The following is a 17,440-nucleotide window of genomic DNA, read 5'->3' as shown; positions in this document are numbered from 1 at the left end:
TTGATTACGTGGAATAAAAGTAATACTAACACTTTAGTAGGGTTTGGTAATTCGAACGTCACACCAATAGGTAGTAGTGATGCGCAAATCATTGTTGACGGTGTTTCTGGTATAACAGAGATTCTTATTGTACCTGATATATTTTTGCCAAAATATCCAATGTTAATTGGTCATTCGTATACTGAACAAAGTCATATTGTCATAATTAAAACTAGTGATACTTTAAAAATCATTACTAATATAAATGAAACGCACATTGAAAAATTCGATATTAAATTAAAATCTAATGTTGTTATTAATGGATTGACAATAGCTGATGTTTATTGTGAGCCAAATTATAAAGGTGAATTGTATATAGAAGGAGGTCTAAGATTAGAACCGCGTAAAGAATATTTTGTGTTAAAGGGGTTATATACGTTTGATAGTGATAATAGTAAAATACTTATTAAATCTAAACCAAATTCAAATGTTACGTTATTACAAGGAGATACAATAGCAAGAGCATTTAAAATAAAACAAAAACCAGAGTTAAGTGAAAACGTGTTGCGTATCGAAGAAGAAAATTTATGTGAATTTGATAATACTAAAAATAATATAGAAGTTAAAGATATAATTATAGACAATAGTATAGAAAAACAATATCGTGATATGTTAATAACACTGTTAAATAATTATAGAAACTGTTTCGCTTTTAATTTAAGAGAATTAGGTTGTACTAAAGATGGAGAGCTCAATATTAAATTAACCGATGATCGACCAATTGTGTATAGACCTTATCGTTTGTCGTTTGATGAAAAAAAAGTAGTTAGGAATATGATTGACGAGATGATGACAGCTGGTATAATACGTGAATCAAATTCTCAATTTGCTAGTCCAATAATTATCGTTAAAAAGAAAACTGGCGATCGGAGATTGTGTGTTGATTTTAGGGCGCTTAACCGGAAAACCATTAAAGAACACTATCCCCTACCTCGAATCGAAGACCAGCTGGACAATTTGTCAGGTTACAAATACTTTACTACTTAAGACCTTGCCTCTGGTTATTATCAGGTACCAATTTGTGAAGAAAGTAAACATATAACTGCATTCGTTACGCCAGAAGGGCAATACGAGTTTAACCGGATGCCCTTTGGCCTGGCAAATGCTCCAGCTGTCTTCCAAAGGATTATAAACAAAGTCTTAAGCAAAACGAACTCGGATGTAGCCATGGCATACATGGATGATATTATTATTCCTTCAAAAACGGTTGAGGAAGGATTACATAAATTAAAAACTATTTTAGAACTATTAAAATCATCAGGCCTAACACTTAAATTATCGAAATGTAACTTTTTCATGACCACTGTAGACTTTCTAGGTTTTGAACTTTCCGAAAGCGGTATAAAGCCCGGTTCACAGAAAACCGATGCAGTAAAAAATTTTCCTCGCCCCACCTCACAACAAAATATTCGTCAGTTTTTAGGATTAGCTAACTTTTTTAGAAGATTCATTAAAAAATTTTCCATTATAGCCAGACCATTAACTCAATTGCTTAAAAAGGATAGTAAATTTATATGGACCGATGATCAAGAAAACGCTTTTGTTCAACTGAAATCTAAACTAAGTGAAAGACCGACTATGGCTTTATATGATCAGCATGCGGAAACAGAATTACATACGGATGCGTGTAAAATAGGTATTGGTGCTATCTTACTCCAACGATCTGGTTCGGAACCGTTCCGTGCCGTAGCTTACTTTAGTCGTCAAACTTCCCATGATGAACAACGGTTTACGTCCTACGATCTAGAAACGCTCGCGTTTATTTGCGCTTTACAACGTTTTAGGGTTTATTTACTTGGTCTAGAATTTAAAATTGTAACGGACTGTAATTCATTGCGAGCTACTTTTGAGAAACGTGACCTTATTCCCCGTGTCGCGAGATGGTGGAGCCAACTTCAAGAATTTAATTGTCACATTGAGTATAGAGCCGGTAACAAAATGAGTCATGCAGATGCTTTGAGTCGTAATCCCGTTAATAAAAGTAAAGATAATAATATAACGTTAGAAGATTCTGTCTTTACTATTAATTGCAATGACTGGCTAGCTACTGTTCAAAACACTGATCCAAAATTAAAACGTATTATTGATATCCTCACAGACAAACAAACTGACGAAGTAACTGACATAAAAAATAATTACCGTTATATAAATAAACATTTATATAGGAAAACCGATTCAGGGTTAAAATGGGTAGTTCCCAAAGCATCTAGATGGCGAATCGTTAAGCAGTGTCATGATGATATAGGTCATGTGGGAATAGATAAGGCCCTGGCAAAGATCTCTAGCGACTATTGGTTTCCAAAAATGAGGCCATTTGTTCAAAAATATGTGCGTTCGTGTCTAGACTGTGCCTACCATAAAGCTCCTGCGGGTAAACCAGAGGGGTTTCTAAACCCGATACCAAAAATTCCAAGCCCATTTCATACAATCCATTTGGATCATTTAGGTCCTTTCGTACGAAGCCGAAACAGAAATACCTATTTACTTGTTGTAATTGATGCATTTTCAAAATTTATATTGATAAAACCAGTTCGCGGCACTGATACAAAATATGTAATATCAGTATTAAAAGATATATTTTATACTTTTAGTGTTCCAAACAGACTAATATCAGATAGGGGTAGTAGTTTTACGAGTCTTGCATTTAAAAAAATCATGAATGAGTTAAATATTAAACATATTATGAATGCTGTGTCGACCCCCCGAGCTAACGGGCAGGTTGAGAGATACAACCGCACTATAACAGAATCATTAGCAGTTGAAAATAACAATTGTCCTGAAAATCGTTGGGATGATCATGTAGCTAAAATTCAGTGGTCTTTAAATAATACATTCAACAAAGGAATTGGACGTACACCGGCTGAAGTACTGTTTGGTTTTAAAATGGTTAGCATGTCAGATAGTCGTATTAACGGTACAATCAATGATGATCTAGAGCGCGTAGTAGAAAGCAGAGATTCTATCCGCAACGAAGTAATAAATCACATATCTAAAAACCAAAAATATCAAAAAGAACAATTTGATAAACACAGAAAGCCACCACGTACATATCAAATTGGCGATCTCGTTCGTATTTCACGTAATCAACCTTCGACGGGTCAAAGTAAAAAGCTCTTACCTAAATTTCAGGGTCCATATAAAATAACAAAAATATTTGACAACGATAGGTATGAAATCGAAGATACACCGATAACAAAAAAAGTAAAGGTAGCTATAAAGCGGTTGTTGCTGTTGATAAAATTCAGCATTGGGTAATGTTCGATCGTCTTTCAGAGGATAGCGATAGCAATGAAAATGATAAGTCAAACGAGTCTAATAGTTCAAGTGACTCTAAATCTGATTGTGATGTTGAATCTAGTTAATAATGAATAACGAATAAATATGTATAAATGTTTATGTAAAAATATAATTAAGGAATTGTATGAAAATTAATGTAAGATAAGGTTAAGAACTGAATTATATATAAATAATAATTAACTTGTTTATGGTTATGAATTATAAAAAAAGCGAATGTGTAATTTATAATTGATTAAGGATTTAAGATTAAATTGAGTCATGTTTATTTAATCAGTAAGTAGATTCGGTGGGCAGATTGCCCTAGAAGCCGGGCAGATTGCCCTAGTAGCCGGGCAGATTGCCCTAGTAGCCGGGCAGATTGCCCTAGTAGCCGGGCAGATTGCCCTAGTAGCCGGGCAGATTGCCCTAGTAGCCGGGCAGATTGCCCTAGTAGCCGGGCAGATTGCCCTAGTAGCCGGGCAAATTGCCCTAGTAGCCGGGCAGATTGCCCTAGTAGCCGGGCAGATTGCCCTATATGTATAATAGTTGTAGTAATTATATATTAATAATTTTAGTTATGTATGTTATGTCTTGCTGTTATTCATTTATTTATTTATTTATTTTTCTTCTTCTTTTCTTTCTTTTTTGGAAACACGAGGTCGCGTTTCGGTGCAGGACGGCCGAACTGTAAGAAATTTATATGTACCCACAAATTTTTACTAAAATATTGTTATGTTCAGTGTATAAAAAGAGCTGAAAAATCATTGTTAGTCAGTCGGTCGTTATGCTGCTGGTCGTAAGGTTCGATCCGTGAGAATCGTACATGTAAAAACGCGCATATAAAGTTATTAAAATTTGTAGTTGTGAAGTGTAAGAGTGAAAACTATGTTCAATTTGTGAATTGTGTAAAACTACGTATTGTGTAATATTGTGTATTGTTGAAGTTCATTGTATTCAGTGAGTGATAATTTATGGAGAATGATTAAAAAGTGTTAAAGTGCAGTTGGTGTTTTTAACCGACTTCAAAAAAAGGAGGAGGTTCTCAATTCGTCGGGGCCTTTTTTTTTTTTTTTTTTATGTATGTTACCGAATTACTCGAAGATGGCTGGGCCGATTTTGGCAATTCTTTTTTTGTTTGAAAGGGCATGTTTTACAGGTGGTCCCATTGTCAGGAGATCAGGATCTGATGATGGGATCTTGGAGAAATCAAGGGAACTCCTCAAATTTTATAGGCACACCTATAGTGATTTCAGTTTTATTCAAAGTGCCTTGGTCATATGCTCACGAAAAGTGACATTTGATGAAGTGGAACTGATGATGAAGACCACAACTGGTAATCAGAACCTATTAGTAAGTAACTATTTTACGGGTTTAGTTCTATTTCTTTATTATTATAACCGCTACCCTTCTGAGATTATTTTATATATGTAACGAAACGAATTATTTCCAGTCTTCTTTCATAATAAAAGCAAAGCGGTTAAAATGTTATAAAATGTTTTGTTATTGGAGTCACCTGCATCCGTAAGCGTACGTATATAAAATTGACAGCTTACGTTAGATTGGGAGTATACTGAACTTAAAGTCATTGCACACATGCTATCAATTAGGTTACATCTTACCACTGAGATAAAAAACGCCACGTGCTTGTCACGTGCTCGAACCCCTTATTTATGTTTAAACAATGATGGATTTATGATTTTATGTCAAGATTTTTTACTGTGATTTTCTAATGTACATTTGTATGTGTGTTGGTGCTATGGATACTTTTATCTGATCATATTGAAAATAAATGTATCACTTTCAGTTTACTTTGTACGATATCACTACATAGTATACAATATAACAAAGTCGCTCTCTTCCCTATATCCCTTTGTATGTTCATATCTTTAAAACTACGCAACGGATTTTGATGCGGCTTTTTTTAATACAATGAGTGATTCGAAGGAAAGGTTTTTGTTCATAATTTTTAATAGAGTTTATTTAGGACATCGCATTAAAAAGAAGTTTTTAATGCGATGTCCTATATAAACATTCTGTAGTATCAGTATTGCCCGTGCGAAGCCGGAGCGGGTTGCTAGTCTATAATAAAAAGGGTATAAAAAGACTCTTCTCTGAGTTTCAGCCATTAGTTTCCAACGAGCAATAAGCGAAATTTAATTTATAGAATTATATTGAAACATGACTTGTTTTTCAGAAAGTACAACCTATAGTACCAAAAATCGTCGGTTATCTTTAACATCCAAGACCCTTTCACGTATACATTTTACAAAAGCTTTTATATGGTAAAACTTTTTTGTATAAATACTAATTCAATTATTAATAAGCAAATCCAACAAAATATGTAATTAAAAATACCTAATATAAAATATTTGATTATAACACGGCGGCGTTACTTATTACAACCCTAGAAGATTAAGGCGGTTTTTTCTTTCTTATTACTAGAGATATAATTACCATTTACTTGGTAATAATATTTAGGTTACGAATTTTATGTAAAACAAAGTCTGGGTTCTATTTTTTCTGGGAAAACTTATATTATCTCGAGCACTAAAACAATACAAGCCTTTGCTTTAAAAATCAGGTCTTTTGTTTGATTAAAGACTAGCCATATTCTGGTAACAAAGCCGTAATTTCAAGCGAAACTTTTAATTATGTCGTGTGTGTATTTCTGAAAATTCTACCAACACCCAAAAGAGATTTTATTATACAAATAAGACTTTTCGTATATTAGTAACACCATTCCATTCCATATTCTAATGAAATTTTAACTGTAATTTTCATTTCAATTTGGAATAAATATAATAAAAAATTATGTTCCAGATTAATATTTTTATTAATTATTTATTATTAAAATAATGGTTTAACAGGCTTAACACTTTCAAAAAATATTTATTTACGTTTATTTATTATAGTTTTAAACGCCTGTAATAGTAGGAAGCGTCCTGGTAACATTGTTTCGTTGAAACGTAATTTAGATTTTCTGAGCCAAACCATTTTATTAACGGTTAACCACCCATCCTATCACAAGTGGAGGCAATAAAACGGACATTAAATCTTTCTCCTTTTTTACAAAATCCAAGTGTTTCAACAGAAAACGACACAAAGGTACGTATTTTAATAAAAGACGAATATTTCCGTCACTCTCCGCTTTAGTGTTCTAAATTAATTTTAAAATTAAATCGTTTTTATTATCTGCGTATCAAACGTATTCGTAGACATATCATGTTAGGACGGAAAACTTTGTATAGTTAGCTAACTAGCTTAGTTAGTTAGCTTTTAGGGATACTGAGCGCAATGTCTGTGGGCCAAACCCAACAAATAAAGAATTTTTCAGTAACATAATATTGGAACAAAACAAAACAATCGCAACGACGATGGTCTTCCAATTTTTAGTGACGTATCGCTTTACAATCCCATTACATTAGTAAGGAAACAAATAATGCACCTCTATTTATGTACATGTAAATTATTTTTGTAGATCTTTCTGAACTGCACTTGTACTACGTTTCAACTTCTTAAATTAACGCTGTAATCGAGGTCACTTAAACAGGCATCACCATTATTAAATTTAGAACGGTAAAACTAAAATATCAAAAACCTTCAGGAAGAGATAACATACGTATAATTTATACCTTTGCATCATTGCTTATTTTTTCAGATACGCAGGTAAGGATCGCACGAAACATCCTATATCTAAAGCTCTGTACACAATATAAGCCTCCGACGGAGAACATAAGCCTGTATAGCTCGTATCTGAAAGCCTACTTTATATCTTAAAAGTAAAGCTGTGTATAAATTTCTTTTCCATCGGTTATTAATCTATCATTAGGGAAAAAAGAAAACTTAGTGTTCAATTTATATGAAAATAGATATATCGTAAAATAAATCCCTTAACGAGAATGCGTTCGCGAGTATATGAAAAAATAAAAAATTAATCTATCTTTAAAAATATTGTATTTTTAACTGTTTTTGATCATTTCATTTTTATTGATTGCCCACAGATAATTAATAGAGTTTTGTTTCTCAAAAGTAATTTACTCTCTTTTTTCGAATCGGTGTTACAAAAAAAGACATATTCTCTTTAAAGAATAAATCAATTATTATAAGTACAAAAAATATGGACCAATCGATGATTTTTTCCTTTCTTAAGTCGGTTGAAAATATAATTTAATGTACACTGGAAGCACCTTAATAAGCTATTGATAATAAGTAAAAAAAATACTTTCATTTTGCCATAATTATGTACCTAAAATAACCGCTGCAAGATCAGTAATACGTAATAACACTTACATCAAGATCGTGACACACTTCCGAAATAAATTTTGCAAATTATAACAACATAAAATTTATGTACCTTAAATATGAATACCCATAAATGTATTTATTCGAATATTAAGCTTTTGCTCCGTATACATTTAAGAAGATTGAATATTAAGTTATTGAAGATTGAAGATTTTTTTTTCATGATTTCATACATTACTATGGATAATTTTGTTTAAAAAGTGTTAACGACTGTTTATACATAAAATAATTACAAATTACCGTATCAAAATACAAATTAATGATTCTAAGAGCGACGTTCGTACTTTTACCAATTATAACTTTGCAGAAGTTTTCCTTCGGTAACATAAATCTGTGACGTGGAATATGTACACTTTAATGTTAGTATGATGATCGAAATACTTTTTATGTATTTGTTTTAATGTGGAATAAAATTTATGCATTTAATTAATGTTAAAGTTTATATAAGTTTATCTGTTCAAAAGTTCCGTAGAGTCTTACTTTAGTTATTAAAAATATCTGACTATCTTTCAGATTATATTAAAAATGTGGTCTTATCTCTGAAAATCGAGTTCTATAAATATTGAATTTAGAATATCTATATTTTTTTAAGTTAAGATTATAATTATGTCATGGCTTAATGACAAATCAGTATATCCATATGACTGAGTTAAAATTTCGTCTATGATTTTGTATCAAAGTAAAGCTTACTTACATCCTAGGCATTAGTATGCCTACTTCGGGATATAGTAGTGTAATCTTATAAATTATTTGCAATAAAATATTTATAAATTATCGTTAAAGGTAGTTATTAAATAAATGTAATGAATACTTTTTGGTTGGATATGGTTTATAAATATAAGTCGAAAATAATATTTTTGATTTTAACATAAGTGACTGTACATCGGATTTAGAAAACGAAAGAGAAGGAACATCGTTATAATAAACATCGTTTATTTAATGTTTCCGAATATTTGAAGCTGGGTTTTCAGTCGGTACTATAAATAGTACGACGGCTAAAATATTGCATTACAAAAATGAACAAAGCGATAATCAAACAAACGATAACATGATTCTCGTAACTGCATAATCGCATTAGGCAATAAATAACTTGTTTGAACGTAACTTTTGGGTATTAGGTATTATACACTCATTTATATTGTACCGCACAGGTACAATAGGCTTATTCTTTTGTTTTAAATACTGTAAGATAAGGTCATTGTTACTGTTTCAAGAAAACCAGTGAAATTTATTACTTCAAACGTATTTCAGTATTAAATATTATTAGCAAAATTATGATTTATGACATAATAATAAAATATGGGTCATTGAACTTTATACGGCCTAATAAATCTTTAAGCCAAAAAAACGAAATTGCATTATTTGGTATCGGGTAATCAGTCTATTGTTGTTCTATATTTGCAATCGCACATATATTTCAATATAGCTCTTATTATAATATGTATAATATTTATATATATATATATATTGGTGATTTTGTCCGCATTTGCGTAAAATTAGAGCAATGAAGCAATTTTATTTTTTAACTTTTTCTAAAAATATTCTCCTGATTACCTATTTGTTAAATATTAAACTGAAATCAGAAGTTATTTCAAGGAAATTGTAATACCTTTTCATTTAACATACCACAATCATATATCTACAAAATACATTTTTTCAGTTTGAAGCCTCGTAATGTTAATCTTTAGATCTTAAAGCGGAATCGGGTGTCGTTGTTCCCAGATTATTATATAATATTCAATCAACTGTACCATTTTGACGGGTAATTAATTTCACATTAACACCTCTTCCGAGTATGAAATAGATGTGCCACAATTAATTTCACATTAGAGACATTAAGCATTAACGCAATTATGAAAATTGCCTCTCAAATCTTCCAGCTCGCTCTTCCTTAAGGTTATTGAGTGAGACAGCAATTACCAAGATAATATCTTTAGCAACTTACAACATGATGCAAGGACAATTAGTAACCGAAAATGAGGCTTACCGACAGCTTTATTCGGGCTTTGTAATTTTGGTATTTCAATTCATTTCTAAGAAATCCCCAACTATTGTGTGTTAAGCTTCGTGCAACAAAGTTCCAAGTGCATTTATCGGTATTAGGACCAACGGTGCCTTCTCTCCCACAATCTATTTATAAACTGGTCCAGCTAGTTTGGTGGGTTTACCGAGGAACGCAGGTAGACTGGTCGTGAGTCATCAGGGATTAGCCCTTAAACGCTATACGCACTCTTATGCGATTTATATAAGGGTTATATTGCCATAGCAAGGCATTAACGAACAGTAAGATGTATTTGTCACGTGTAAGAAGGGAATCAATTAGTTTCCTTGCCAATTTATTGTTTTCATTCAGTCAGTGTTCGACGTCCAACGAGACAAGTGGAGTATTGTGTTTTGCATTAAATATTTTGTGTTGTGAAGTTTATTTCGGGGTCGTTGCTGTTAGGTAAATATTCTTTTGTTTATTTACTAAATATATAAAATTCAAAGATAATCATACACCTTCTGAATTGATCTATTTTATATATACCAATTCAGATGATTGTGTATGATTATTTTTTAATATAAGGACTATAGTTAGGCTTTGATTCTAGTTCCCAATTATATTGTTTAGTCCTAGGCGTATTTATAGTATTTATAACATATAAATATTTACCTTACTTCAATATGCGATTGAATAAATCTTTAAAATACTTACAATGTATATTTATTTATTTTCTGATAAAAAAAAATTAAAAATTAATTAAAATTAAACTGGTTTAAAAATTAATTAATTTATAGAATTATGGTAATTTCGTAATAAAAAATCATATAAATTAATAAAAATACACGAAAGCAGACGAAAATATATTCCGATATACAAGTATAGCCATACTTTTAAAGTAAAAGGTTTAAATAACATAAAATTGTTTTAATTAAAAATACGAGTCGAGAAAAGATTAGAAATTCGAAATTGAACTAGTACTCTGGTTTACAATATATTATGCACAATTCTAGATCAGACGGATTTTCAGATAAGATTATATATGATTCTAGACGAATTCGGTGAAATTTTATGTGCGTTAGCAGGGTCCTAGACGACTCAGACCGATAGGTGGCGCTGTGATCGACAAGGAAACAAATTTCTCATTTTATCCCGGACGAAGTTAGGCCGTGCAGGTCGTTTTACATACAATATTTCACTAGTTCCGCAATAATTTTATTTTTAGGAATTCTCTTTTGTCTTCCTATTTTTATTCATCGTAGAATACACTACGATTGTTTAATCATCCTTGATTGGAAATAAAAAGGATATACATACATATACATGTATATATATATTTTTTTTTTGATGAAACGATCGATACTCGTTTGTATTGTAAAATTATTTCAGTATTTTCTAGATGATAATGCTAAGATTATTCGAGCATAGACTGCTCTCTCTAATACTCCTCTTTGCCTCAATCTTTCTCATTTCATATAAATGTTGGTCTCTTTATGTGTCAATAATTTGAACAGATGCGCATTCTTATTAAAATATTCAACGAATTCAAAGTATTCGGCTTTTTAAAATCTAGTTTGTGACATGAAGTAACCTTGTATACTTACAATGGAGTGAATGAAACGAAAATATCAGCTGTTTTGTTTGTAAAGGTCATTTTGTACGGTGAACAATGCCCTATTATTATACCGATGCGAACGTACTGTCAGATCGATATAAACATCTAGAGTATTCATGGAATCCATTGAATGACTCTACCATACATTATTTAAATTGTAGATAAACTCTGAATGAGTAACTGTACCTAACTGTTTGACTATGTTCCAGAGATGATGAGGGCCTATCTTGTTATAAAGTATAATTAAAATAAATCCGATGAACGTCTAAAGACTTTCAGTCTTCTCAAACTTTTAAAAAGTTTGCTTATGACGTATATTTTCACTTAAACAAGCACAAAATTAATTATAAACAAAAGTATCGCCTAAATAATTTTCGAGACTGTATATTTTGAGGTTCATGTTTCTAGACTTGGCGTTATTTATCTTTGCTTTTACTTAATAGACTATCGTGTAGAAAATATATTTTTTATATAAGAAAATAAAATTTAAGAAATACAATAGGGCCAATTTCAAACCGGTCATTCTCTCGTTATTAAAACATATACTAGAAATTACCAAAATATAAATTCTATTGAATATTAATGTCTTATCTCGATTTTGAAAAATAAACTTCACCTACAAAGCTCATAATGTGCAAAACAAATTAAATCGTTATATAAAAGACGGCTTATAAAACACACACGATTCAACAGTGATGATTTCACAATTTTGCATCCTTCTTTTAAGTTTTTAAGAATAGATTAATTTTTCAATATCATCCTTATTTTTTTATTATTCGTTATATAAATACATTATCTTAAGAAAACTACTAGTAAATAAATATATATACTTAGAAACTGGAATCCGTGGGAAAAATGCATTATTTAAAAAATAATACAACTATTCAATTCTAAAAGGTACAACGATAAAAATTTAATGATTCTTGCTAACAAGTTGATTTCTATATAGAATCTATTAGAATTGACACCACCTGAGTGACTGCGAAATCATTGTCATTAAAAATAAATTACATAATTGCATCAATTGTCTTTCTCGATAACTACATCTTAATGATGTTTGTTAACAAATCACAAAAATCACCTAAATCAATAATATAATATTTTATAAAATGCTTTGAAACAGTGTACTCATAGATATTTTTTTTTTGTTACAGACCTGGTGGATATAGAAATGTCAAACAGTAGTAAGGAAGATGGAGAACAACCAACAACGTTACAAGAGGCAATTAATATGATTAAATTTATCAAAATGGCACATAAACAAGAAATTGCCAAAATTAGGGATTCAAGCATTAAACAAGCAGATATAATAAAGAAATTGGAATTAAATAGAAAGAAAGAACTCGAATATCTATCTTGTGAACTCCAAAAATACGAATTAAACCTTGCTCTAAGAACAGAAGCCGTTAAGAAACAACTTGCACAAAAAGATGACATAATTCTGAAACAGCAAGAAGTTATTGAAGAGTTAAATAGAAAGTTAAAACTAAAAGAAGATTATGTAGTCCCTGAAATAACAATACAAGTTGAGTCGAATTCTGATTCAGGTGTTGCTATGGAAAATGATGACTTACATAATTCACATAAATCTGAACAAATCAAAACTGAGACGAAAACGACTAGGAAATATAGCAGACGATTTGCAGATCCCATTAGCTTCCTACGAAGGGTCGACTTTTCTCCAATGAAGTACAAGCCGAGTAATCGGGAAGGTGCAAAAAAGAAGGAGGATAAAAAGAAAATATTAGAAGCTCCATGTAAAGATGCTATAGTTAATATGACGCAATACATCAACGAAAAAGCTACAAGTGATGACGACAGGCCATCTGAGGATACTTTATTCTCAGATGAGACTATCGAACCAGTAGTATTGAGGCCTAAGAAAATGAATGATAGTATGAACAATCATTTCTCCGATGACGGCAGTGAAGACACCAGTGAAGAAATATTTGACAGAGTCATGACAAGAAGTAGTATCAGAAGATCTGTCAAAGCAAATCCCAAGTATAAAAAAATTAGTAGAACAAAATCAAAAATGTTAGAGCATGTTAAAGTAAATATTTTAGATTAGAAATAGAATTTTTCCGTTCCAGACTGATATATTTATTTGTTTTTATGTAATAAGTTCAATTTAATTGGATGCCGAATAAATTTCATGTAATGAAAATGTATTTTATTTACTTCAAATCTTTTTATCTAAAACATTATTTATCAATTAAAGTTTAAATGTATAATATTTTATAATTTCAGTTTTCAAAATTATTTTTGTCTGATTAAAACTAAATTGATGATTAAAATTTAAGTGATATAATAATATATGAATCTTTACTCACTGTCTCCTGTATTACCTAAAGTCTCGAAATAATATGATATACATTTATATATATTTGATTAAATAGACTTAATTACAAAGAACAAATATAAAACAAAAAAATAATGTTATTTTGATCACATTCCGAAAGTTATTCTCAATCCTTAATGTATAATAATAATAGTAGCATTTGAACTAAAATTCGTGCTTGAAAATGTTCTCGATAATTCTAATGCAAATTGGACTCAGGTAGTCGTATGATATTGAATAGAAAGGTAAGACAGGCGAACAATAGCCCAGATTTAGACAAGGTGTTACCTCCTTAGAATTTATATTACAAAAGGAATAGCGTTTCGTTCTTAAAACCACAAACCAACAAACACATTGTAAGCGTGTAAGTTGATTCATTTCGAAATAAATTAAATATCCATGTCAGTTATAATATCGAATAACCAGATTTTATGTCTTGAAAATTCTCTTAAAATATATATAATATTTGCACTATTCGGGTATTTTTCAACGCTTTGATAAAACTGGTAAGTAAAAAAGATTTGAAAGAGACTTCCAGCGTTTTAGGCATTACTTGTTCGGTGTTAGGAAAAAAAGTTCAAGCTTGCTTCTAAATTTTATCAAATTTGAGTCAGTATTTTGGTCATGAACTAGAAACAGAGCAACAGGGCGACAGAGTTGTTTTGCATTTGAAATATTAACATGTATTTTCTCTAAGAGTAATAATAGCTATTAAGTTTCTTGTAAACTATTCTCGACGAAAACTGCAACTATCAATCAAATGAATTGACTTACGATGGAACTCATTTGAAAATAAATTAATATTTATATCAAATAAAATTTATCCATTAAAAACAATGTCCATCAAAATTCTTCTAAAATTAACATCATGACGAATTTATTTTATGTTTAGAGTGCTTACCTAAATTTCATAATATGAATAAAAAAAATGGCACACATTGTCAAGATCGAACAAATACAACCTTTGGAAGGAATAAGATTCCTAATCGAGTTTTAAAGAACGCCAGATCCACTCAGTATAAAACTTGAATGTATTAATCATTCTTGTTAGTAATTTAATCTAGAAAGCTGATTTTACAGAACAAGCGATGAGACAGTCTTTCCTTTTAAGTTGTATCTGAGAGACACTTAAGACAGACATGAAAATCTTCACTTATTTCAGTAATTTTATTAAATTCTGAATTTAAAGTCACATTTTTCTTCAACGTAATAATGTTTAAATGTATATATATCGACCAGAATAGAATCTTATATGTACAAAATCATAAAACATTAAATCAACATCATCAACATCAACAGCCTGTAAATTCCCACTGTTGGGCTAAAGGCCTCCTCTCCCTTTGAGGAGAAGGTTTGGAACATATTCCACCACGCTGTTCCAATGCGGGTTGGTGGAATACACATGTGGCAGAATTTCTATTAAATTTGTCACATGCAGAATTCCTCACGATGTTTTCCTTCACCGCTGAGCACGAGATGAATTATAAAGACAAATTACGCACATGAATCAACGGTGCTTGCCTGGATTTGAACCCGCAATCATCGGTTAAGATGCACGCGTTCTAACCACTGGGCCATCTCGACTCTAAACATTAAATACTGTATACATATAGTGTGTGTTTGTTATTTTAGATCATTAAAAACTTTCCTTATTCGAAATATTTTTAATGTGTTTTATAAATTATTCGTTCTCAAAATTCTTCGTTTCTTGTAAATTTTATATGTATTTTGAATACTATCGGACACAAAAATACGCGTCCGAGGAGCCGTAAAGGTCGTCTTATATGACAATATAAAAAGTTTTATGATTATCTTGATACCCCTCTTGGCTACTTATTCAAGTCCCTTACAAAAGTGTAACACTTTTGAAAATAAACTTGAATAAGTAGCAGGAAGAAATCATATTTAATAATTCATTTATTATGAAGTTAAATATATAAGCATTTCGTAGTAACCAAAAATATTTTTCATGACAATAATGGAGAAACATTACAATTTTACATTAGGATGTGTTTACCATATTTAATGCAAACCTGCTTGTAATTTTTTTCAATGAGACAATTCCAAAGTTCCAATTCAAGTTTTCAATAATGCACGCTGTTTATATGCCACTAATACTCACCATACTTATACTTATGAAGTATTATACCGCTTTGCATGTTCTTATTAATTTAAGTGTGTAAAATACAAACATTATAACAATAAAATGGAATCCACTTTATACGTAATACTGTCTAAGCCGGATGGCGAACTATTATACAAACAAATACCAACCTCTTTATCTTAACATAATAACTTGTCTCAAAAGATGTAGCTTAAAATGTTGAAAATGTTACTGAAACGCCAGTATTCTACAAGATATTTTCAGGTTTATTTTAACCACGTAGATGGCATTTTTATTTGAAAAGTTAGTTTTGCACTTTTGCTATGTAAAATATTCCAATGTTGAACGTGAGTTGTGTGTCACGGATAGCGCGCTCAGGGTCTTTTTAATTGATGCAGGCGACTGAGAAACAGGGAAAATGTGTCAACTTCCAACCATTTAGTCAATTTCAAAACGAAAGTTCTTTTGCAAAGTATTAATTAATCTTTCCACTCAGATCGCACCATTATACCTAACACCAAAACCTAAGAAGAAAAAACGTAACTCTATCAATCGGTCAGTTTCATCGTCACTTTGATCTTAAATGGATCAAAATTATTTTGATTTAAATTATATCCAATATATGCGGAGCTGAGATGGCCCAGTGGTTAGAACGCGTGCATCTTAACCGATGTGCTTAATTTGTGTTTTTAATTCATCTCGTGCTCGACGGTAAAGGAAAACATCGTTAGGGAACCTGCATGTGTCTACTTTCATTGAAATTCAGCCACACGTCCATTCCACCAACCATTCTGCATTGGAAGAGCGTGGTGGAATATGTTCCAAACCCTCTCCTTAATGGGAGAGGAGGCTATAGCCCAGTAGTGGGAAAATTACCAGGCTGTTACTTTTACTTTTTATATCCAATACAAATACATTTCACAACGTTGATTTTTGTTGAAGCTTTATCATTTGATTAATAATAAATGAGAATAACGGAACTACAGTCCTTTTCCGATTTTTAGCTTATTCACTGTTTTTACGATAGCTTTCATCTTTCTAATGGGCAATCTCATTTAAAACAGGTATCGTGTTAAAGAGCGATAGCATTAATCTAAAGCCGGATGCTTAGGCATATCAATTGACAGAAAAACTTAGGCTCGCTATACAATCGATTTAAATGAAAGGTCTGATTTTGATTTCTCTAAATATGCCTTGTACTAAAATATTCCATAGATATTATTATACAGATACATATTTCTATTAGATATTGGTTAGTGTAATAAAACCATGGGCACTCAACTAATTAGCCTAGCTTTCACATTATTTACGACCTATAACCGCGGTATCGTTTGAATTGCAGTCGTTAAAAAGGCTTTTTTTAAAATATTTCCTCGGAGCATATTATAACAGATGTAATTTTAGTAAACACAAGTTTTTGACTAATCTACATTATCTAGAGCAAATTTTACCTAAATATTTAGTTTCTATATTTCAAAACTATGTATATTTTAGTACGTATACGAATAAACGTTTTGTTCTTTAAAATATATGATCTTCCAACAACTTTTATTCGACACGTTATAACCGTACCAAGTAATAGAATAAAAAGTAACCACTCTGTTTTAGAAAGTACACCTTAGGGTATCGTAAGGACCGATTAAGAAAATGTTGGTAAGTTATTCATGCTATCTAGCATTTTTGCGCCCAAACTAGAAACCACTGAGAAAGGTATGTCCAAGAACAGTTGGCGTCGAGCTGGACGCTTAAACTAAGTTAAGAATTATGAGTACCACACTG

At 31.0% G+C, this 17,440-nt stretch overlaps 1 protein-coding gene across 1 annotated transcript; it reads left to right on the top strand.

Moving 5' to 3' along the window:
* Window positions 1–9,639: 9,639 nt before the first annotated feature.
* Window positions 9,640–13,383, top strand: LOC124543937. The gene is made up of 2 exons (XM_047122267.1): window positions 9,640–10,063; window positions 12,371–13,383. Exon 2 carries the CDS (start codon window positions 12,388–12,390, stop codon window positions 13,285–13,287), a length of 900 nt encoding a protein of 299 aa, XP_046978223.1. The 5' UTR covers window positions 9,640–10,063; window positions 12,371–12,387; the 3' UTR covers window positions 13,288–13,383.
* The last annotated feature ends 4,057 nt before the right edge of the window (window positions 13,384–17,440 follow it).

The sequence above is a fragment of the Vanessa cardui genome, chromosome 3, assembly GCF_905220365.1.
Source record: "Vanessa cardui chromosome 3, ilVanCard2.1, whole genome shotgun sequence".
In the NCBI taxonomy this organism is placed as follows: Eukaryota; Metazoa; Arthropoda; class Insecta; order Lepidoptera; family Nymphalidae; genus Vanessa; species Vanessa cardui.
This window is presented reverse-complemented; position numbering and strand designations above follow the sequence as displayed.